Here is a 23,504-nt window from a genome sequence, read left to right as displayed (position 1 = left end):
TTGGACTGCCAAGCAGGTGTGTTGTGTTTAAAACTCTCCTGTGCCATTTATTTATTCATTTATTCACAACATTATGAAGTGTTCTTCTGGTCATTGAAATTCTTGTTCTCCTTCTGTAGTCTTGGCAGTTGTCATACTATACAGTATATTTGAAAAAGAAGTCCCTAGTTTTAATGTGTCCTAGAATCTGTACAAAGTGACATACACTATTCTAGTTTGTTGTGTTTGATCCATCAACTCCCCAAGTTTGGCCCTTCTGCAGTTGGCAGCTCTGCTTGACCTTGAGACAGATCAGTGCTGTTTTTTTCCTCTGTTCCCTCAGTTCAGACCAGGCATGCGTGCAGTGCAGAGCAACTCAGCAACAATGTGGACTCCACAACAGAAAACACAATGTGTTATTTGGCTTGTGAAAACTGAGCCAGTTATAATAGTGCAACATAATTTTAGATGTCAGTATGGTGGTGAACCACCTATGGCAAGAACTATTTATCGTTGGCTAAAGTCTTTCAAGGAAACTGGTAGTGTTTTAAAAGCAATATCACCAGGTAGACCAAGAACCTCTGAAGATGTTGTTGTACAGATCTATGTTTCGTGTGTTTGAAGCCTGAAGAAATAATTGGCCGGATGTAGTCTGCAATTAGGAGTGCCTAAAAGTATTGTGTACGATGCTGTTTGTAAAAGACGTAAGTTGTACGCCTACAAATTCTTTTTCAAACACCTCGTACATTGGTTATAGAATATTAGTCATATGGTAAGACTGCATTACTATCGCAAGTAATTGTGATGAATAGTGAGAGCAGGTGACATACCACATAGACATAGCGCAGAAATGAAAATAACAAATAAATAAGTGTGAACTATGTTACAACAAAGGAATTTAAGAATCAAGACTTCCAAAACAGAATGCGACTCCAAAAACATTATAAATATATGTTTTGACAGAGCACAGAGAAACTGTGTGTTTGTGAAATTGTTGACCATTGAAATGTTGTGACCGCTCGGCTGATAACCCGAGTAGAATTCATCATTGGAATACACCGAGAAAGACTGCAATCGCATATGTGAAACTGTTGCATTCATTTTTAGCAGCTTGTGTGCAAACTATTATGTTTTCATCATTTCCTTGGGAGTGATTACATTCACAGTCATATGAACACCTATATCAGGCAACGAGGCATATCTCACTCACTTACCAGTCATACAGATTAGGTGCGTCGATAAGAAATTCCTATCATATGACACACATACTGCCACTAATGCCATGTGTGACACACCGGACACATTTTCAGGTGGAGGATTCGGTTGACTTGTCGCCATGTCATCAAATGTTTGTGGTTCCCGTTCGAAAGCCACTTCCTTTCGACTGCTAATAGAGTAATTGTGCGGAATCAATTATCATTATAGTCCGTACCTTATACCTTGCCATCACAAGCGGATAAGCGGATGTTGCACCATGACACAGACACAAATTTGAATAAGGCGAAAAGCAGTGGGGGGGGGGGGGGGAGGAGGGGAGGGGGAAGCCATGACAGAGGTTTTAACATGGATTGACCACTTGGCAGTCCAACACCATAACCACCTAAACCACAACGCCATTTCTCTTCCCAACTCCTCTATATTACACTTCTTGTTCTTAGACCGTTCGCTGTTTCTATTTTGCTTTTTTTCTACAGTCCAGTACACCTTCTTTCCTGTTTTCATGCTTGATCTATGTTAATAGGCTGTCCACTGGACCCTCTTACCACTAAATCTGAGAGGGGTGTGATGGGGAATTTCCCTTGTTAGCATAGCTCGAAGCATATGTTATGTTGAAAGATGACAGTTTGGGTATGAGTTGACGAAGGAGTATCAAATGCTTCAGGTAATTTGCTGATTCCACACCTCTTCCATTTATCTAGTAAACCTGTTTGGCATGTGAGATAATTACCAAAAAATTTGAACAGGCTCTTCATGTGGATACTTACATTTTAAGAGAGAGAGAATGTTTTTAATTACTCCTGTGTATGGATAACACAAGTCATTACTTATTTTTCGATAGTAAAATTACTGCTACAGTTTTTTATAACATGTGTATATCATCACAGACGCAGAAAGTGCTCAGAGTTATGTAGAGGAGCAATGTGAGTAATAATGTAGACATCTGTTGATGAACATTAGCCTAAAAAGGATCTTATCACATAGATCCATCACCAATAAAATAACATCAAAGTTATTGTTTTATTCTTTGTAGTGGTTTTCATGTTAACATTTGTGTTGAACTCAGTTTTATTGCTCTTCACAGGCATCGCCAAATGTGGTTTCCAGTGAGCAGAGGCATACTGCAGAGCATGTATTTCTTGATTTTCGGAAGTCATCATCACCATATGCCCTTTGTAGGCACATTCTTGGTAAGAAGTTATTAACAAATTTTTCCGTGTAGAGCTTTTTCACAATTTCAAAACTCGTCTTAGAATATGTAAAGATTTTCTTTGTTCCACAATGTTTACAGTTTGGTTGGACATTTAGTAATTCTTTTTAGTTGAATGTCAGCCACAGCATAGAAGGAACTAAATGCATTGAATAAAAGGTAGTGTCAGGTAGAAGAACTCAACTTCACTCATTTAGAGTCTTCAAGCAGTGTTCAGAGAATCTAATGGATTTTGAAACCATGGACTTAAAAAATTATACTTTGTTTTATGTAATAAATCAGTGATTCCTCTTTCACCATGTTTTGTTTTTAATGTACTTTGTCTGTATTAAAAATTGAGTACAGAAGGATGCAGTGGACAGTACAAGGCAGAAGAAGTTGAGACTTGTGAAGATGGTGTAAATAAAGCTAGAAAGAATTAAACAGTTAATAGAGCTACAGAGTGTTCCAAAACTTTTGGGGTGAATGTATACAGGTGGTAGAAGAGCCAACATTGATTATTTGAAATAATGGTCTACTGGTTGGAAACGAATATTTCAGATGATACTATGTCTCGAATGGTTAATGCATGAGAGGTATGGATTTGTAGACTGCTGATGTTAAAAAAAAAACCACCGTCTGCCACTTCAAAATTAGTGGTGCGACCTTGAAAATCGTACACAGTTATTTGTGATGTGCTCATAGTGAAGTTTACCACTGTTTTAAGCTCATGACTGGCTGTCAAAGATGAAGCATTGTGTGCAACAGCAAATGGCAGACATATGTTTAATGTATGATGCAAAAGGTTTTAGTATTCAAAAGCCATATGAATCCAGATAGAATTTTTGCAACTGTTGTCATCCTAATTGAAAGAAATCTATCATCAAGGAGAGAGACATGCGAGAAATCGGATCATTCAGGTCACAGGACATGGCGTGTGAGAAGATATGTCAATAAGTACCCATCAAATCTTTTGTGGTAACACACTTAGAAGAATACAGTGGGACATTTCAGAAACAAAATGTGCAAGAAATGGTACAAACACTTTTGCACGCAGAATTAAGTTCTGTCAATAAACTGTGTGTAATGCATGCACTGTGACTAGTAATAGTCTCTTTGAACAGCTGCTATGAGTTTATGTTTCTGTAACCTCATCATATTAATAAAAAACTAGATCTCTCAGTGTAAGATCGTCTATGGTCTGTTAAAATTTGAACCTAAAGTTTGGACACGGTGTATAATTGACGCCCTGAGTATAGAAGCTTGTCTAAAAAGGTGGTAAAATGCTAAACATTGCAACATTTTAACAGAGGTAATTTGATGACCAAAATAGTTCTGAAATTTGTGTTATATTTCCAAATACATGTGTGGAGTAATTGTGGAATTTCTGAGGCCAAGCTCAAAAATGAACCATAAATGTCTGCCAGGGTAGAAAACCATCTGATATTGGAATGATGATGGTGGTGGTGGTGAGGGTGACGGTGAGGGTGGGGGGGCAGATGCAAACGTAAATATGTTAGTGGTTCAAACTAATTTTAAATGTTATAAAAAGTGGAGCTGTTTGGAGTTTTAGAAATTATGATAGAAAGGTCAATTAAAAATAGTGTTTAATTTCTCAGAAGAGGATAGGAAAAGTGGAAATTAACCATAAAAAAATATGTGTTTATTAGGGATGGAATGAGCCAGTTAAAAATGGGTAGGATAACAGTCATAGTAGATTCCATATCCTATTGCACTTTAATTTTTAATTTTATTAGCACCCCCACCTCCCCCACTGTGGGTCCAGGACTTAGAATAGGCCCAAGGTATACCTGCCTGTCATACGAGGTGACTAAAAGGAGTTGTGCACGTTTTGGCTTTTATGTAATGGTCCCCTGTAGGGTTTGACCTCCATTCTTCAAAATTTTCCCGAAGAGCGAGCCAATTGGGGAAGGGCGCCTTACAAGGTGCATTGTGTCCATCGTTCATTGAGATCTTTACCCTACTTTCTCATTGTCGCATTGCAGTGCTGCCCATTCTCCATCTTTTGGGTGAGGACACCTTCCTGGGTGCATTTTCCACCATGCACTAGGCAGTGTAGATTTCTGCATCAACGATGACCACGGACTTCTTTGCACCTGATACCTAGCACGGTAGCCAGTCCGTTGTGGTGGGGCCGCCATGTATCCTGTTGGTTGTAGCCCCCTGACGACACAGGGATTGCTCTGCTGATGCCTTCACCGTTAACTCCCCATGTACATCAAGGTGTAGATGCCCATCCACCTGGGGCATCGGGATTCCTGGCAATCGCCATCCTGCCAGGTGACCCTTGCTGCGGCTGGGTTGCGTCCGTGAGCCCGTGAGGAGGCCCTCGTCGGATGGGGAGACATCAGGGCGGATGTCACACTATGAAGCGTAGTCCATGATCTCTTGCTGATGGTAAAACACCAGCAGTCTCTATGCGATCACGAGCTCAATTCAACGCAGAGAAGTACAACCCCAAATCATTCCCCTCCTTGGCCACACCATGGGCGGAACATTAGGCTAAGAATGGCAGCGGATCTTATTTGCCCTGGTACCTTGTATGTTCAAAAGCTGATGCGGAATCTTTCATGACGATGAAGCCTCAGTTTTTTGTTGAGCAGTTAGAGGACAAGTTTGGGAAGGTGGAGGGCTTATCCAAAATGAGATCTCGGTCAGTCTTGATCAAAACAGCATCCTCTGCCCAGTCACGGGAGTTACTCGCTTGTGACAAGCTGGGGGATGTTTCTGTAACTATCACGCCCCATAAGAGCTTAAATATGGTCCAGGGTATCATATTTCACAGAGACCTTCTTTTGCAGTCCGACGATGAACTGCACGCCATTTTACAGTGGTGAGGTGTACATTTTGTCCAGCGTGTCCACCGGGGTCTGAAGGATAATCGGGTTGCCACCGGTGCCTTTATCTTGGCCTTTGAGGGTGATACATTGCCCAGGAAGGTCAAGGTGATGGTCTACTGCTGTGATGTAAAGTCCCCCAATGCAGCGCTTTAAGTGCTGGAAGTTCAGCCATATGTCTTCCCGCTGTAGTTCCAGCGTCACATGTCGATATTGCGGATGCCCATAACATCCCAATACTCAATGTGCCCTGTCTCCTATCTATGTCAACTGCAGAGAGCACCATTCACCATGCTCACCTGACTGCAGGATTCTCCAGAAAGAAAGGAAAATCATGGAGTACAAGACCCTGGACAGACTGACCTACACTGAGGCTAAGAGAAAATTTGAACGCCTGCATCCTGTGTGTATGACATCGTCTTATGCCACTGCTACAACAGTTCTGACACCATCAGCTCTGCCAACCCAGGTCACCTCTCAGAGCCAGAAGACTACACCTGCCCCCTTGATGGTGGGGGGGGGGGGGCATTTTCCTCCCTGTTGCTCCTGCACCACTTACTTTGGGATCAACACCCTCCCAACCATCGGGGACGTCCGTCCCCCCTTCTAAGCTGGAGAAGCGTAAGTCTTCTTTGGCTTCTCTCACTAGGAAGGGGTCCCTTGGGTCACTCCCTTCCCAGGTTTCTTCTAGTGGGAAAGACGACACCCGCCAGTGGCTGAAGAGCCCAAAAGCAGCTGGTCATAGGGCTTCACGCTCGTCCTCAGTCCCGGAAACTGAGCCAGTGAAGTCCTCCCAGAGAGAGAAACCCAAAGAGCAGCGAGAGAAATCCAAAAAGAAAACCCCTAAGACCATGGAAATTATGGTGGCACCCACACCACCACTACCTACAAGCTCTGTGGCTGAGGATGGGGTGGAGATTTTGGCATCCGCTGAGGATCTAGGTTTCTCCAAACCCTCAGACACAATGGATCTGCTCAGGCAATAAATTGGTGGTAGCAGGTGACTCTGAGACGTAAACTGCCTGATTGAATGTTCCATGCCTTCTCACGATGTCACCCTCTAGTGGAATTACAGCGGTTTTTTCCACCACCTGGCTGAGCTACGGCAACTGTTAAGCTTTACACCTGCTATCTGCATTGCCCTCCAGGAAACCTGGTTCCCAGCAATGCAGACCCCTGCCCTCTGCAGCTATAAGAGATATTACAGGAACCGTAGCGACTATAATCGAGTGTCAGGTGGAGTTTGCGTTCATGTGCTAAACTCAGTCTGTAGTGAACATGTGCCCCTTCAGACCCCTCTTGAAGCTGTGCCGTCGGAGAGTAAGGACGACGCAGGAAATAACTGTCTGCAGAGATGTCGAAACTTTACTGTCGCAGTTCGATCTCTGCCTCTTAAATACAGGGGCCACCACAAATTTCAGTGTGGCTCATAGTAGTTACTCGGCCATTGATTTATCAATTTGCAGCCCAGGACTTTCCCATCTATCCCCTGTAGAGCACATAATGACCTGTGTGGTATTGACCCCTTCCCCATCTTTCTGTCACTGCCCCAGCGTCAGGCACTCGGACGCCTGCAGAGATGGGCTTTGTAACAAGGCAGACTGGGGAACTTTCACCTCTGCTGTCACCACTGAATCTCCCCCACACGGTAACATCGATGTGACGGTTGAGCAGGTGATTAGCACAATTGCTTCTGCGGCAGAAAACACGATCCCTCGCTCTTTAGGTTGCCCCAGGCGTAAGGCAGTCCCTTGGTGCTTGCCGGAAGTCGCTGAAGCAATTAAGGAGCTTCAGCAAGCTCTACAGTAGTATAAGTGGCACCCTTCCCTGGAGCACCTCATAGCTTTTAAACGGCTCCGTGCCTGTGTTTGCTGCATTATCAAACAACGGAAGAAGGAGTGTTGGGAGAGATACGTCTCCACCATTGGGTGCCACACGTCACCTTCCCAAGTCTGGGCAAAGATAAAACGTCTTTTCGGGTATCAGGCTCCAACAGCTGTCTCTGGTGTTACCATAAATGGCGAGTTATGTAACGACGCAAACGTGATTGCCGAGCACTTTGCTGAGCAATTTTCTCGAGCCTCTGCATAGGAGAATTACCCCCCCAGCCTCCCCCCTGCGGGTCCGGGGTAAGAATAGGCCCGAGGTATTCCTGCCTGTCGTAAGAGGCGACTAAAAGGAGTTTCAACCGTTTCGGCCTTCCATGTGATGGTCTCCCTTGGGGTTTGACCTCCATTTTTCAAAATTCTACATAAGTACGAGCCTTTTGGGGAAGGACACCTTACGTGGTGTACCACTGGTCCTAAGTGCACTAAGACCTTGGCACTCAGCATTGTACCGGCGTTGTAACCATGCCCGCTATTCCTCAAATTGGGCCTAAACGCCTGATGGGTTGTATAAGTTACGCCCATAGCGCATCCCCATCTGCACCAGCGATCATGATGGACTTTCCATGGCACCAGAAATCCAGCACGGTAGCCAGCCCGTTGTGGTGGGGTCGTCATGTACCCTCTAGGTTGTAGCCCCCTGACAACACAGGGATCGTACTGCCAATACCTGAGCTGCACCCTCCCCACGTCGGCCAAGGAGTAGATGCCCGTCTCCTTGGGGCATCAGGACTCCCGGTAACGGTCATCCTGCCAGGTGGCCCTTGCTGAGGCTGGGTGGCGCCCATGGGGAGAGCCCCTGGTCAGAGTGGGTGGTATCGGGGCGGACGTTTCGCAGATGAAACGTCAACACGTATCAGGTCGTCAGGTCGCTCTGCGGCCGAGTCTTTCAAAAGAAAAGGTACCGTTTCTAGTTCTGGTTCTCCTGCCCTTTCCCCCTTGGCCACTCCCTGGGAGGAGGGACAGGCCCACCGGCTTGGGGCGAAGTACTTCCCCCGCTATTTGGTCTGTTCTCGAAGCGATGGGGGGACGTTCGCCACCTCCAAGCCCATGTTCTTTGTTCAGCACATTGAGGACATCTTCGGGGAAATTGAGGCTCTCAACAAGATGCGTTCAGGGCCTGTTCTTATCAAGACCACCTCCGCCACACAGTCGGCAGCACTCCAGGCGTGCGACCGCCTAGGGGACATCCCAGTGTCCATTGTCCCGCATCTGGCACTAAATCGGACGCAGGGGGTTATTTTTCATTGTGACCTCCTGCTACAATCTGATGAGGAGCTCAGGGCCAACCTGGAGCGCCGAGGCGTGCATTTCGTCCGGCGAGTCCAGCGCGACCCCAAAGACCGTCACATCGACACCGGGACCTTTATCCTCGCCTTCGAGGGGGACGTTCTCCCGTAGAAGGTAAAGGTGATGTGCTACCGTTGCGACGTGCGACCTTACGTCCCGCCTCCTATGCGCTGTTTTCGGTGTCTGCGCTTTGGGCACATGTCGTCACGGTGTGAGGCTGAGCCCCTTTGTGGTGATTGCGGACGTCCTCTTTGTGAGGAACATACATGCACTCCACCACCTCGGTGCATTAATTGCCCTGGCCTCCACTCGCCTAGATCCTCAGACTGCCCCGCATATCGGAAGGAGAAGAAGATACAGGAACTCAAAACTTTGGATCGGCTCTCTTATTCTGAGGCCAGGAAGAAATATGACCGCCTCCATCCCATTCCGTTGACCACTTCGTTTCCCTCAGTTGTGTCCACTCCTTCCGCGGTATCCTCACCACTATCCTGTCCCCCCTCTGCCTCCTCCGCCCATCAGGGGGCTCTGCCTCCGCCTCCCAAATCCCTCCCTTCCAAATCCTCCTCCCCCGTGGCCCCCGCCCCCTCTGCCCCAGGGGCCACCCTTCCTCCTCCTCATCTCCCCCCGCCACCTGAGAAGCGATCCTCTTCTCAGGCGTCCATCGGGGGAACGTTACGGACCCCAGCTTCCGAGGTCCGGCGTTCCAAAACGGACCCCACACGTGAGGACCTTCTTCGGGTCCAGCCCACCATCCCTGTGCCTCCTCGGCCTTCCAAGAAGGCCTCAAAGAAGAAGTCTCTATCCCCCTCTCCACCCCGGCGCGTTTCGTCTGACGCTCCATCCGTGAGTCGCTGCTCCCGGCCGTCCTCAGTTTCGCCGGGACGCTCTGCTGCCAGGTGCTCAGCTGGCCTCTCGTCGGCAAATGATGCTGCCCCTCCTACACAACCAGGGACAGCGGCCGCAGCTGGCGACGAGTTGATGGAACCGGATCCGCCTCCCGTCGGTTGTAGCGTTGTTCCCTCGCAACCTGGCCCTCCACGGCCGTCGAAGTGACCAGCTCTTCCTCGTCTCGTTCCCCCAACTTTTTGACTAGCGATGGCGTTGTTTCATTGGAACATAAGAGGTATTCGATCTAATCGGGAGGAATTACAACTGCTCCTCCGCCTGCACTGTCTGCTCGTCCTTGGTCTCCAGGAAACCAAGTTGCGCCCGACTGACCGTATTGCCTTTACCCACTATACTTCGGAGCGGTATGACCTCACCCCTGTGGACGGTATCCCAGCTCATGTGGGGTCATGTTGCTCGTTCGGGACGATGTCTATTACCATCCCATCCCATTGACCACCCCACTCCAAGCAATAGCTGTCCGCATTACTCTTTCTGCTTTTACTTTTTCAGTTTGTACCATCTACACTCCACCGTCATCTGCTGTTAGTCGGGCTGACATGATGCACCTGATCGTTCAGCTTCCCCCGCCGTTTTTATTGTTTGGCGACTTCAATGCCCATCATCCCCTTTGGGGCTCTCCTGCATCCTGTCAAAGAGGCTCACTCTTGGCGGATGTCTTCAACCATCTCCATCTTGTCTGCCTCAATACCGGCGCCCCGACTTTCCTCTCGGACTCTACTCATACCTACTCCCACTTGGACCTCTCGATCTGTTCTACCACTCTTGCCCGTCGGTTCGAGTGGTATGTCCTTTCTGACACCTATTCGAGCGACCACTTCCCCTGTGTCGTTCGTCTCCTGCACCACACCCCATCCCCACGTCCTTCGAGCTGGAACATACCGAAAGCTGACTGGGGACTTAACTCCTCCCTGGCGACCTTTCCGGACCACGATTTTACCAGCTGTGACAGTCAGGTCGAATACCTCACGGCTGTTATCATCAATGCTGCCGAACGTTCCATTCCTTGTACTACCTCTTCTTCACGTCTCGTTTCCGTCCCCTGGTGGAACCAGGCTTGTAGGGACGCTATCCGTGCTCGACGACGTGCTTTACGCACCTTTCGCCGCCATCCTACGTTGGCGAATTGTATTGAATACAAAAGACTCCGAGCGCAATGCCGTAGAGTCATCAAAGAACGCAAAAAAAGCTTGTTGGACCTCTTTCACCAGCTCCTTTAACAGTTTTACTCCCTCTTCCGTCGTTTGGGGTGGCCTGCGCCGGCTGTCGGACATTAAGGCCCACTCCTCGGTACCTGGCCTGACCTCAGGTAATGAGGTCCTTGTTGATCCTGTGGCTCTCTCCAACGCCTTTGGCCGCTTTTTCGCGGAGGTTTCAAGCTCCGCCCATTACCACCCTGCCTTCCTTCTCAGGAAAGAGGCAGAAGAGGCTTGGCGACCTTCCTTCCACTCGCTGAATCTGGAAACTTATAATGCCCCCCTTAGTATACGGGAACTCGAACGTGCGCTTGCAGTGTCCCGGTCCTCTGCTCCGGGGCCAGATGCCATTCACGTTCAGATGCTGCCACACCTTTCTCCGGCGGGCAAAAGCTTCCTTCTTCGTACCTACAATCGCGTCTGGACCGAAGGTCAGGTCCCCATGTGTTGGCGTGATGCCGTCGTTGTTCCTATACCCAAACCCGGGAAGGATAGACACCTTCCTTCTAGTTACCGCCCCATTTCTCTTACAAGCTGTGTCTGTAAGGTGATGGAGCGCATGGTTAATGCTCGGTTAGTCTGGATTCTTGAATCTCGACGGCTACTTACTAATGTCCAATGCGGCTTTCATCGCCGCCGCTCCACTGTTGACCACCTTGTGACCTTGTCGACATTCATCACGAACAACTTTTTGCGAAGGCGCCAAACGGTAGCCGTGTTCTTCGACTTGGAGAAGGCTTATGATACCTGTTGGAGAGGAGGTATCCTCCGCACTATGCACAGGTGGGGCCTACGCAGTCGCCTGCCCCTTTTTATTGATTCCTTTTTAACAGACCGAAAGTTTAGGGTGCGTGTGGGTTCCGCCTTGTCCAACGTCTTCCTCCAGGAGAACGGAGTGCCTCAGGGCTCCGTCTTGAGCGTAGCCCTTTTTGCCATCGCGATCAATCCAATTATGGATTGCATTCCACCTAATGTCTCAGGCTCTCTCTTTGTCGATGACTTCGCGATCTACTGCAGTGCCCAGAGAACATGCCTCCTGGAGCGCTGCCTTCAGCGTTGTCTAGGCAGCCTCTACTCATGGAGCGTGGCAAATGGCTTCCGGTTCTCTGAAGAGAAGACGGTTTGTATCAACTTTTGGCGATATTAAGCGTTCCTTCCGCCATCCTTACATCTCGGTCCCGTTGTTCTCCCATTCGTGGAAACAACTAAGTTTCTAGGGCTCACGTTGGACAGGAAACTGTGTTGGTCTCCACATGTCTCTTATTTGGCGGCCCGTTGTACATCCCTTAATGTCCTCAGAGTTCTTAGCGGTTCATCTTGGGGAGCGGATTACACTGTCCTGCTTCGCTTGTATCGGTCCATAGTCCGATCGAAGCTGGATTATGGGAGCTTCGTCTACTCGTCCGCTCGGCCATCCCTCTTACGCCGGCTCAACTCCATCCACCATCGGGGGATACGTCTTGCGACTGGAGCCTTCTACACTAGTCCTGTCGAGAGTCTTTATGCTGAAGCTGCCGAGTTACCATTGACCTACCGGCGCGACGTACTGCTGTGTCGGTATGCCTGCCGGTTGTTGTCTATGCCCGACCACCCCGCTTACCAGTCCTTCTTCGCCGATTCTCTCGACCGTCAGTACGGGTTGTATGTGTCTGCCCTGCTGCCCCCCGGAGTCCGCTTCCGTCGCCTGCTTCGACAATTGGATTTTGCCCTCCCTACCACCTTCAGAGAGGGTGGGAGCCCAACACCACCTTGGTTCCAGGCTCCGGTTCATATTTATCTCGACCTCAGCTCACTCCCGAAGGAGGGTACTCCGGCTGCAGTGTATTGCTCACGGTTTGTCGAACTTCGTGCTCGACTTGCCGGTCACACCTTTATTTACACCGATGGCTCCAAAACTGACAATGGTGTCGGCTGTGCCTTTGTCGTCGGGGCCGCCACCTTTAAATACCGGCTCCTTGACCAATGTTCGAGCTTTACGGCGGAGCTTTTTGCTCTCCAGCAGGCTGTTCAGTATGCCCGCCGCCACCGCCATTCATCGTACGTACTCTGCTCTGACTCACTCAGTGCTCTTCAGAGCCTTGGAGCTCCCTATCCGGTCCATCCCTTGATTCAACGGATACAGCAGTCCCTCCATTCTTTCGCTGTTAATGTTGGTTCTTTCAGCTTTCTGTGGGTTCCCGGACATGTAGGAGTGCCTGGGAATAAGGCTGCGGATGCTGCAGCCAAGGCTGCAGTCCTCCTGCCTCGGGCAGCCTCCCATTGTGTCCCGTCATCTGACGTTCGTGGGGATGTATGTAAGAGGCTTGTGTCGTTGTGGTGGGATGCTTGGTCATTCCTCCAAGGAAACAAGCTCCGGGCAGTAAAACCGCTCCCAACTGCTTGGACAACATCCTCCCGACCATCTCGGCGCAAGGAGGTCCTTATGACCAGGTTGCGGATTGGGCATTGCCGGTTTAGCCACCGCTACCTGCTCTCCGGTGACCCAGCCCCGCAGTGCCCTTGTGGTCAGGCATTAACAGTGTGCCATGTTTTATTGTCGTGTCCCCGTTTTAGTCAATTTCGTGTTGTCCTGTCCCTGCTTTCTACTTTACCAGATGTTTTAGCTGATGACGCTCGAGCAGCTGCTCGTATTCTGCGTTTTATAACTTTAACTGGCTTGTCCAAAGACATTAAACCATTTTACTTATTTTATCTGCATCCTTGTCAGGTCCTTCTGGTGTCCCCCCCTTCCCCTTGAGTTTTACTAGATTCCATGTGCTCTAACAACAGTGACTGGGCGCTAATGACCTCAGCAGTTGAGCGCCCTTAAACCCCACCAAAAAAAAAAAAAAAAAAAAAAAAAAAAAAAAAAAAAAAAAAAAAAAAAAAAAAAAAAAATTTACCCCCCAGCCTTTCACACACTCAAACGGCAGCTGGAAGGGAACGTCCTCTCATTCACTACACACTGCAGTGAATCCTATAACGCCCCATTTACAGAGTGGAGCTCCTCAGTGCCCTTGCACATTGCCCCGAGACAGCTCCTGGGTGGGGGACTGATGACCTTAGCTGTTTTGTCCCCCTTAAACATCCTAACAACCACCACCACCAGCTCCTGGGCCTCATAGCATCCACAGCTTGATGTGGATAGCTATTGGCCCATCAGCCTCACCAATGTTCTTTGTAAGCTGGTGGAACGTATGGTATGTCGGCAGTTGGGTTGGGTCCTGGAATCAAATGACTTGCTGCCTCCATGTCAAGGCAGCTTCTGCCGGCGTCGCTCTACCACTGATAATCTTGTGTCCATCGAGTCTGCCATCTGAACAGCCTTTCCAGATGGCAACAATTGATTGCCGTCTTTTATGACTTATGTAAAGCATACGACACGAACTGGCGACATCATATCCTTGCCACATTGTATCAGTGGGGACTCCGGGGACCACTCCCGATTTTTATCCAAAACTTCCTGTTGCTCCATACTTTCCGTGTCCAAGTTGGTGACTCCCATAGTTCCATCCATATCCAGGAGAATGGAGTCCCATAGGGCTCTGTATGGAGTGTCTCTATATTTTTAGTGCCCATTAACGGTCTAGCAGCAGCTGTCAGGCCCTCCGTCTCACCTTCTCTGTATGCAAACAACTTCTGCATTTCGTACTGCTGCTCCAGTTCTGTTGTTGCTGAGCGGCGCCTCCAGGTTGCCATTCACAAGGCGCAGTCATGGGCTCTAGCCCGTGGCTTCCAGTTTTCAGTCGCAAAGTCATGTGTCATGCACTTCTGTCGGCATCGTACCGTTCATCCGGAACTCGCACTTTACCTTAATGACGATCCACTCACTGTAGTGGAGACAAATCAATTCCTAGGACTGGTGTTCAATACTTGATTGACTTATCTTCCTCATCTTCATCAGCTTAAGCAGGAGTGCTGTCAGCACCTCAATATCCTCTGTTGCCTGAGCAGCACCATTTGGGGTGCAGATCGCTCTATGCTGCTGCATCTCTACAGAGCTCTTGTCGAATCTCAAACTGACTATGGGAGTGTGGTTGATGGTTCGGCTGTGCCTTCAGCATTGCATTTACTTGACCCTGTGCACCACTGTGGTGTCTGATTAGCAACAGGAGCTTTTAGGACGAGTTTGGTGACCAGCGTCCTGGTGGAGGCTGGTGTCCCTCCACTGCAGATCAGATTTGTGCAACTGCTTGCCAGTTATGCAGCACCCATTCATAGTTTCCCTGAGCATCCGAATTACCGTCTCCTTTTCCCGCCCGCGACAGTCCGTCTCCTGCATCAGCGGCCCAGATCGGGTCTTAACAATTGCGGTTCGCGTGCGGTCCCTTCTCTCCGAACTGGAGTCCTTCCCTTTACCACCTCTACTTGCGGTCCGTTCACGTATACCTCCATGGTGTATGCCTAGGCCACAGCTTCGTCTGGACCTTTTACATGGCCCTAAGGACTCCGTTAACCCCACCGCTCCCCGCTGTCACTTCCTGTCGATTCTTGACATGTTCCGGGGCTCTAAAGCGGTTGACACTGACGGCTCAATGGCTGATGGTCACGTAGGCTTCGCATATGTTCATGGAGGACATATTGAGCAGCACTCCTTGCCATTTGGCTGTAGTGTTTTCACTGCAAAGCTGGCGGCCATACCTCGTGCTCTTGAGCACATCCGCTCATGCTCTGGTGAGTCATTTCTCCTGTGTACTGACTCATTGAGCAGCCTGCAAGCTATCGACCAGTGCTACCCTCGCCACCCTTTGGTAGCGTCCATTCAGGATCCCATCTATGCCCTGGAAGAGTCCCGCCGTTCCGTGGTGTTTGTGTGGACCCCAGGACACGTCGGAATCCCCAGCAACGAACTTGCCGACAGGCTGGCCAAACAGGCAACGCGGAAACCGCTTATGGAGATAGGCATCTCCAAAACTGACCTGCATTCTGTCTTACACTGCAGGGTTTCCCGGCTTTGGGAGACAGAATGGTATAGCAGCACGCACAACAAACTGCATGTCATTAAGGAGACTATGAATGTGTGGAAGTCTTCCATGCAGGCCTCTCGCAGGGAATCGGTTGTCCTCCGCTGGCTCCGCATTGGCCATACATGGCTAATGCATGGTTACCTACTCCGTTGTGAGGATCCACCTCAGTGTCGCTGTGGCTCCCAAATGACAGTCATCCACCTCTTGCTGGACTGCCCACTTTTAGCCACTCTGTGGCAGACTTTTAACTTTCCCAGCACCCTGCCTTCGGTGGTGGGCGACAATGTCTCCACAGCAGCTTCAGTTTTGCGTTTTATCCATGAGGGTGGGTTTTATACTTCTATGTAGGTTTTAGCGCATGTCCTTTGTCCCTCTTTGTCTTCCACCCTAGTGCTTTTAGGGTGGAGGTTTTAATGTGTTGCAGAGTGGCTGGCTTTCCCTTTTTATTCTCGTGGTTGGCCAGCCACTGTAATCTGATTTTTTCATGTTTTACTCTCTTCTGTGTCTAGCGTCTCTGTTGTTTTCTTGTCCTCTTTTGTTTCTTTTAGTGTTTGTTGCCTTCCCTTCATTCTTGTGGCTTTTCCTTTCTTTCCGTTTTGTGTTTTATGTTTCGTCCATTTTATTCTCACACGTGTGGCATTGTTTTATTAGGAACAAGGGACTGATGACCTCGAAGTTTGGTCACTTCTCCTGCCTTTAAACCAACCAACCTTTTATTAGCAGTAGGGGAAGTGTGTTCAGTTATTGATTGATTTTTCATTTCATTGTTGTTGGTTGATCATTACTTCAATTATTTTATCAAAACTGGACATACCTACAACAGTGAGTTATCCACAATTGCTGTTTGTAGAAAACACTTATTTTCTGTCTGTTAATTGCTGTTTTGCTATCTCAAACTGACTGGATTTGGGTGATGTGAAACTGGTTGTTACATTAAGACTGGTTACTCTGTAAATATGAGAAAGGATCTGAAGATGAGCAATGCTGGCCAAAACTGGTCAGTTTGAGATAATAAAAACAGTGATCAACAGATGAAAAATAAGTCTATTTATGTCAATAATTTCTCTGTACAATGAAAGAAGAAAAAGGTTTGGGGAAATAAAGAATTCTTAAGTTTCCAGCAAAGTAAGTGCATTGGTGATAAATGTACTGTTAAAAAAAGATTCTAGCATACAAGTATTGCCTAGAGCCACAACAAAACTGTACTAGTCTCATTCATGTCACAAAATTATTTCAGTGTTGTGTAAGGACTCGTGTTCTGGAGGAGATGGCTGCAAATCATGGTCTGGCTGCTGTGATTTTCCTTAGATTAGTTTTGAGGAATACGAGAAACTTATTTGAATTCTGCCAAAGCCTTATCCTTGCCCAACTGAGTGGTAGACCGTAAAGAAAGGGATGGGAGAATTCCATTTTCATATCTTAAGATGTTTTGTCATCCTTAAATATCCTGATGGTGTGTTACATATCAGGCACATGTCGTGAAAAAATTGTGAGTTATGAATGGTAAAAACTTTTCTCTCTCTTTGTGGCACTGCTTTGTAATGTATTAATACTGCCTCATAAAGTTCAAAGTTAGGTGGGCAGCAATTTATTTTCTCTTCTTATACTTTAAAGTATCTTCGTTGTTGTAGTGATTACTTATGAGGGAGCACAAAAATTGAAACCATAGTGAATGAGTAACGCACTGTTAAAGTCAGATCATAGCATATTAGTATTGGTGATAGCCATAACATAAGTGTACTAATTACAGTTTCATTCATGTCACAGAGTTGTTTCACTATTCTTGAAGTCTAATTCATGAGAACAGCCAGACAAGACTCTCACTTGCTCCTCTGCCCCTGAGTCAATTTAAGATACACTTTAATCTTCCATTATTTGCTGAATTTTATTATAGAATCAGTGTCATACCATATTTGATTTACTCTGACTGGTTTACCTTCTACGCTTATACGAGGGCGGTTCAGAAAGTAACCTCCGATTGGTCACAGTGCGGGTTGTGGGGGGAGTAGCGACGCCATCTGTGCGTACACGCACTCAACAGGTCAGTCGGCATCAAGCCGTGGTCGAGTGAACGTCGTACCTGCGCTAGTTTAGTTTTTGTGGCAGTTTGAAATGTGTGCTGCAATAGAAAACCCCGCCAAATGTGAAGTGCGTGCTGTCATAAGGTTTTTTACAGCCAAAGGATATTCTGCAGCAGCTATTCATCGTGAGCTTTGTGCCGTGTACGGACCAAGAGTTATGAGTGAAGGAGTTGTCCGTGAATGGGTACGTTTATTTAAAAGTGGACGAGAAAACGTTCATGATGAAGAGAGGAGTGGTAGACCATCATTGGTGACTGACGAACTCGTTCAGACAGTTGATGCAAAAGTTCGTGAAAATCGACGTTTCTCAATGTCGGAGTTGTCTACTGGTTTTCCACAGATTTCTAAGACTCTCTTGTAGGAGATAGTGATAGCAAGATTGGGTTACCGTAAGTTCTGTGCACGATGGGTGCCCAAAATTCTTACCGACCACCACAAAACTCAAAGAATGGCCTCTGCATTAGACTTTCTGTCACGTTATGAGGACGAAGGAGAACCATTGTTAAACAGAATCGTGACCGGTGACGAAACCTGGATTAAGTACATGAACCCTGAGACAAAAGAACAATCAAAGATGTGGGCACATTCAAATTCGCCTACCAAACCAAGAAAAGCCTCGCAAGATTTTTCTGCCAGAAAACTGATGGCAACGGTGTTTTGGGATGCCAAAGGGGTGTTGTTGGTTGAATTCATGGAATGTGATACGACCATTAATCAAGACGTGTACTGTGAAACAATAAAAAAGTTACGACGGGCTATACAGAACAAACGCCGTGGTATGCTGACTTCCGGTATCGTTTTTTTGCACGATAACGCCCGTCCTCACTCTGCTCGCAGAACAACGGCCCTTCTTGAGTCCTTCAAGTGGGACGTTATCAACCATCCACCTTACAGCCCAGACCTGGCGCCAAGTGATTATCACCTCTTCATGCATTTGAAGAAATGGCTCGGGTCACAGGGGTTTGATGACGACGAAGAGCTCAAAGATGCGGTCACAGGCTGGCTCCAGGCACAAGCGGGTGATTTTTATGCAGAAGGAATTTCAAAGCTTGTGAAGAGATACGATAAGTGCCTCAATCGCTATGGAGACTATGTAGAAAAATAGTGCAAAGATGTAGTTGTAAGATGTATATATTAAAATATTTTTATTTAACTTGGTGTATTTTTTTAAATCAACCGGAGGTTACTTTCTGAACGGCCCTCGTATTAATGTATGAGGCATTTGATTGATAATGAGACAGACTATCACCCACTTTCTCTCCCTTTTTCTTGTGTGCTATTATCCCCTCATATTGGTGGTTAAGTGGATACATATCTTGACTACAAATCTGAAGCCTTGGAGTTCAGACACATGATTGGCCATAGACTCTTTTTTGGTACTTAATGTGGCTTTTACATTATGCTCTAAGGATGTGGAGAATACGAAGTTCAAGTGTGATGTGCAGTTCATAGTGTGTGTTGAGCTCTTAAGCCCCAACCAATTGGTCAGATGAGTGAATTCCAAGATCAGAGGAAGAAAATAGCACACTATCTCCATCCTGCACCGTGGTGTTAAAGCAAACCATCTGGTTCACCAATTCAATTTTCTCAATTAAAGAAAAAGTGTTACAATTTTGGGCTGTCCTCAGCTTGTATCTTACATTCTACTTTGTTACTTGTAGTTATGAAATTGATCCATTTTTTATTATATGCCTTTCCAAATGCCAAATGTGTACTGAAAGATCACAGTCTACTGTTACCTATATCAGGCATTTACTCTATATTAGCATATGTGTAAGGAGTCCAGATGTCACACTTTGTGTTGACCTTCCACAAATCCACTTTCATGTGCAATAGTTCTCAAGGGAGAACTGCCCCCTTATGAATGAATGGCTGAGAAAAATGGCACAGTACTGAAGACACTGGAATTCTGCTTGAGATGGTTACACCTCTAATCTTTATTGAGCCTTCCAGTCACAGGTTTTCTAAGGTTTTATTAAATTGCTTGAGGCAAATGATAAAAAAAATTGTGATATAATTCTGTTTAATTCATTTTCCTTTTTGTAAGTATAAGACTCATTGCAAACATTCAATCTATGTCTAATTAATTTCTTTTGATGGAAGACACTTTGTGGATTATAACTTAAATTTTCACATAGTAAAAGTTGATTATGTTGTAACGTAGAACACTTTCAGCTATAACATAAAACTACATTAAATTACTCATCTCTCTTCATATCAGTCTTTTTACTGATATTTACTTTATCAGTTTTTGCGATATGATACAAGTTTACACATTTGGTTTCCTTTTTAGAAATTATCCCCAATGTTACTAACGTTTATTGGCAGCCAGGACCATCTCTTGTGTGCAGTGATATGATAGGTTTTGTGGAGGATACCTTCCCTGAACTAATCTGAAGGCTGATACAAGAGAACTGCTCAGCTTACTTTTGGACACTTTCTTTAAAAAGAATTCTCTGGAACTGCGTTATCTCAGTCATTGTATTAGGTGAAAATACTTCAATACATGTAACATGCTTCTTATAAAAACATTTTTAATTAATATTAATTAATTAATTAATTAATTAATTAAAATGACAGTAAAAATGTTTTGAAAACTTCCAAAAGATAAAAGGATGAAAGTAACTTTCGCACAATGTGTCACTGCCAAGTAACATAGCTTGATGATACTTGGACCATACTGAGAATGAACTGCTATAGTATAGTACAGTAGGTAACTGAAACAAAGACACAGTGAGGTGAACAGAAATGACACTTTTATTCAAACACAATAATTACACTGAACTCACCCGAATTCCTGATTGTCACTCGGACATTACAAAAGGTGGTACATGGTTCTTAATAGGGTGTAACATCACCATGGATGGTAATGCATGCTCTGCAATTTACTCTCATGCTAGCTGCAAAGTTGGTGTGGAGTTCTTGGGTAGGGCATTCCATTCCTCCACCAGTACTGTTGACAACAGCTGGGTGGTCGTTGGTGCATGCAAATGTGCTATGATATGTCTTTCCAATGCATCCTATATATGCTTGATGGGATTTAAATTGGGAGAACGGGCAGACCAGTCTATTTGCCGAGTACCCACTCGGGCTGAGAGCTCCTCCACCTGCGCTGTTCAATGTGGTTGTGCATTGTCATCCATAAAAATGAAGTCAGGGCTGAATGCACCCCTTGAAAGACACACACTGGGAAGGGGAACAGTGTCACAATAATGTAGACTGGTGAGTGTACCATTTTGAAAGATTTGGAGATCAATACAACCATTCAACATTATGCTTCCCCACGCCAAAATGCCTGGACCATGAAAGCAGTCATGTTTGAAAATGTTCCTGGGTGCATTATGTGTTTCCACATCTCGCTATATAAGGGTACATCCAGCATTGATGGCCTTTTATTCTGATGTCTACCTGGTTCAGTCAACGTATTATAAACGTGATTTGCAGACGAGATAAATGGACAACCATGAGAGTCCTCTAATTCTGTTTTGGCCCCCTGAATCTTGCTTGAATTTAGCCTTCAGTGTCATTTAAACTGTATAAATAGCAATTTGATTCCAAAGGCACAGTGTAATTCTGATGTCTTACTTGGTTGACACAATAGGACATGTCAAAGGTCACCATATTGATAGAAGCTGTGTCAGCTGCGGATGGGCAGTTTTCCAGTAGTTTCAGCAGGTGCTAGCAGAATGACGGAAGTAAAAGGTGGTACTTTGGTTTGACATCTTTAGATGTCGTTGTGTGTATTTATTTCCAAGCAACAGTATGACGGCAACACTGATGGTTGCCATCTTGAAGTGCAGATATGTGTGTGTATTTGTGATGGAAGCTAATAATAATAAACAAACATTACATAAAGTATAGGTTGATAATTATTTGAATTCATCGTCATAACTTTTTTTGAAAATGATTGCGACTCAGCTGTCTTTAGTCGTTGGTGATTAATCACTGCTTGAGTAGTCCGTGGAAGACAGTGGCTAGATTTGGGACCAACTATCCACAGTGAGGTTAGTAGACTGTTGGTTAGTTTTCTCTTTCTCTTTTTATGGTTTCTGGATTGCTGTATTCCTGTGTATAGTCCGGTGTTTCCTTTTTTATGGTTAAACACTAGTCCACAGTGTGTGGTCTAGTGATTAGCCTCTCTTTCGCTGATTCCTGGGTTCAATTTTCAGCCAAGTCTGAAATTTTCTTCACTTTGGGACTGGGTGGATGTATTGTCCTATTTATTTTATCTCATTTTCATTGACTTGCAAGTCACCAAAGTGACCTCAAATAGAAAGACTTGAACCAGGCAGCCGAACAACACCAGACAGGGTCTCCTGGCCAATGATGTCATACAATCATTGCATTTCGTGGAACACTAATTAACACTTCTTTTTTTCTCATTATTTTCTGAGTTTTGGAATTACATTTTTTTATTGTCCTATTGTTCATTTTCGTTTGAGTGAATTTCATTATCTAAAATTCCAAAATTCACCAATAATGTGCCAAGAAAAATTCATTTTTTTTCTTTTTTTTTGTGTTTCTATGCTGCTGTCTATTATTTAAGGAATGGATTGTTAAAGAACATAAATAGTTACTTCTTGACTGACAGTGTAGCATTAGTTTCTTTTTTTCTTCTGAATGTGCTGAATTATACTTTTCCTGTACTTCTGTTGATGGCAATTGTCGGTTAATATGCACTTAATTAAGTTACATTTTACTGCATCCTTCAATTTCAAGATATAACTCATGCTTTCAATCTGACCATTTGCAGAAACATCAAAAGTGGACCATGTTTTATTTGAAGCAATAAACTTGCTGAAAGAAGCTTTGATTAGAGAGTGGGTATTGTTACCTGAAGCAGAGAAGGAAACATTATTAACTTATTTGATGGAGTATGCACTACATAAAACGATGCCACCTTTTGTTCATCACAAATTATTGCAGGTAAGCCTATGTTAAAGAAATTGCACCACATATGTTTGTTGTAAGTGGATTGCAGTAAAATTATTTGCACTATTTGTGTTATAATAGTAATGGTGAAATGTGTCAGCTGAGTCATAGTTAAGTTAAAAGGGCACATTACCTAAGGGTAAATGTTGTGATTTGCCAATAGAAAGGTGAATCAGTGACTTACTGGTTTTCAGAGACATTTTTTCATTTAGAATGTAAAACACTAATAGCAAACCCTTGTGTAACTGTTACGGGAAAGAATACTGTTTTCATGTACTAGCTAGAGTGCTGGTCATCAAATTATTTGCTTAAGGCAGATGAACACTATTGAGACTGCACTACTAGGTTTTGATTTTGTTAATTTCAGTATTGGGAGGGGGAACATTTTCACATGAGTATGTGATCCGGAACATACTGCAGACTCTAACAACCATTTTAAACACGTGCAGGAACTGTTCAAAAGGAAAATTGTTGTCGAAGATTTGCAAATAAGTCAGTGGGCTACATCTGAATTTCAGGACCTGCCTTTTCAATTTGCACTGCAAATATAGTTGCAAATTATATTAAAACCAAATTCCAAATGATTTAAGTCACTAATTCTATCGCCAGATTTTGTCTCATAGTGTGTAGCACGGGAACAACTCCATTTTAACGTTGAATCAGTGTCTCCCTTTTCCAGAATTTTCTTTCACTTACAACTAGTTTAAGGCTGTGTCCTATGTGAACGACAGAAGCGAGCAACAGTGCGCGACAGCTTCAGGTGACAAAACACTACCGCAGGTCTATTTACGGAAGTGTCCTATGTGAGTGACATCTGTGTCACTGCCTGTCTCCCGCTGCAACTGGCGACGTTTGAATTCAAACGTGTTTGAATCTTGTTGCTGCAGCACGCACGACACAGAGCAACAGCCACGTGTCTTCTTGGCAAAGCAGTGGAGCAGACGTGATGGCAGCTGTGAATTACTTAACATCTGCTTTTAAGAAAACTATTCGGTGAAAAAAATTTGATTCTTCCGCAAC

The 23,504-nt window shown here is 45.6% G+C and overlaps 1 protein-coding gene across 1 annotated transcript in view; it reads left to right on the top strand.

The window, feature by feature from the left end:
* The window catches only part of LOC124721393 (exportin-4-like), a 238,996-nt gene that overhangs the window by 11,566 nt on the left and 203,926 nt on the right, over positions 1–23,504 (top strand). The window contains exons 2-3 of the mRNA XM_047246333.1: positions 2,282–2,387; positions 22,306–22,478. Coding sequence (XP_047102289.1) covers positions 2,282–2,387; positions 22,306–22,478 — 279 coding nt within the window. The remainder of the gene's footprint in view (positions 1–2,281; positions 2,388–22,305; positions 22,479–23,504) is intronic.

This window comes from Schistocerca piceifrons, chromosome X (genome assembly GCF_021461385.2).
Source record: "Schistocerca piceifrons isolate TAMUIC-IGC-003096 chromosome X, iqSchPice1.1, whole genome shotgun sequence".
In the NCBI taxonomy this organism is placed as follows: domain Eukaryota; kingdom Metazoa; phylum Arthropoda; class Insecta; order Orthoptera; family Acrididae; genus Schistocerca; species Schistocerca piceifrons.
Note: the sequence above shows the minus strand (reverse complement) of the source record. Positions and strands in the feature narration are given on the sequence as shown.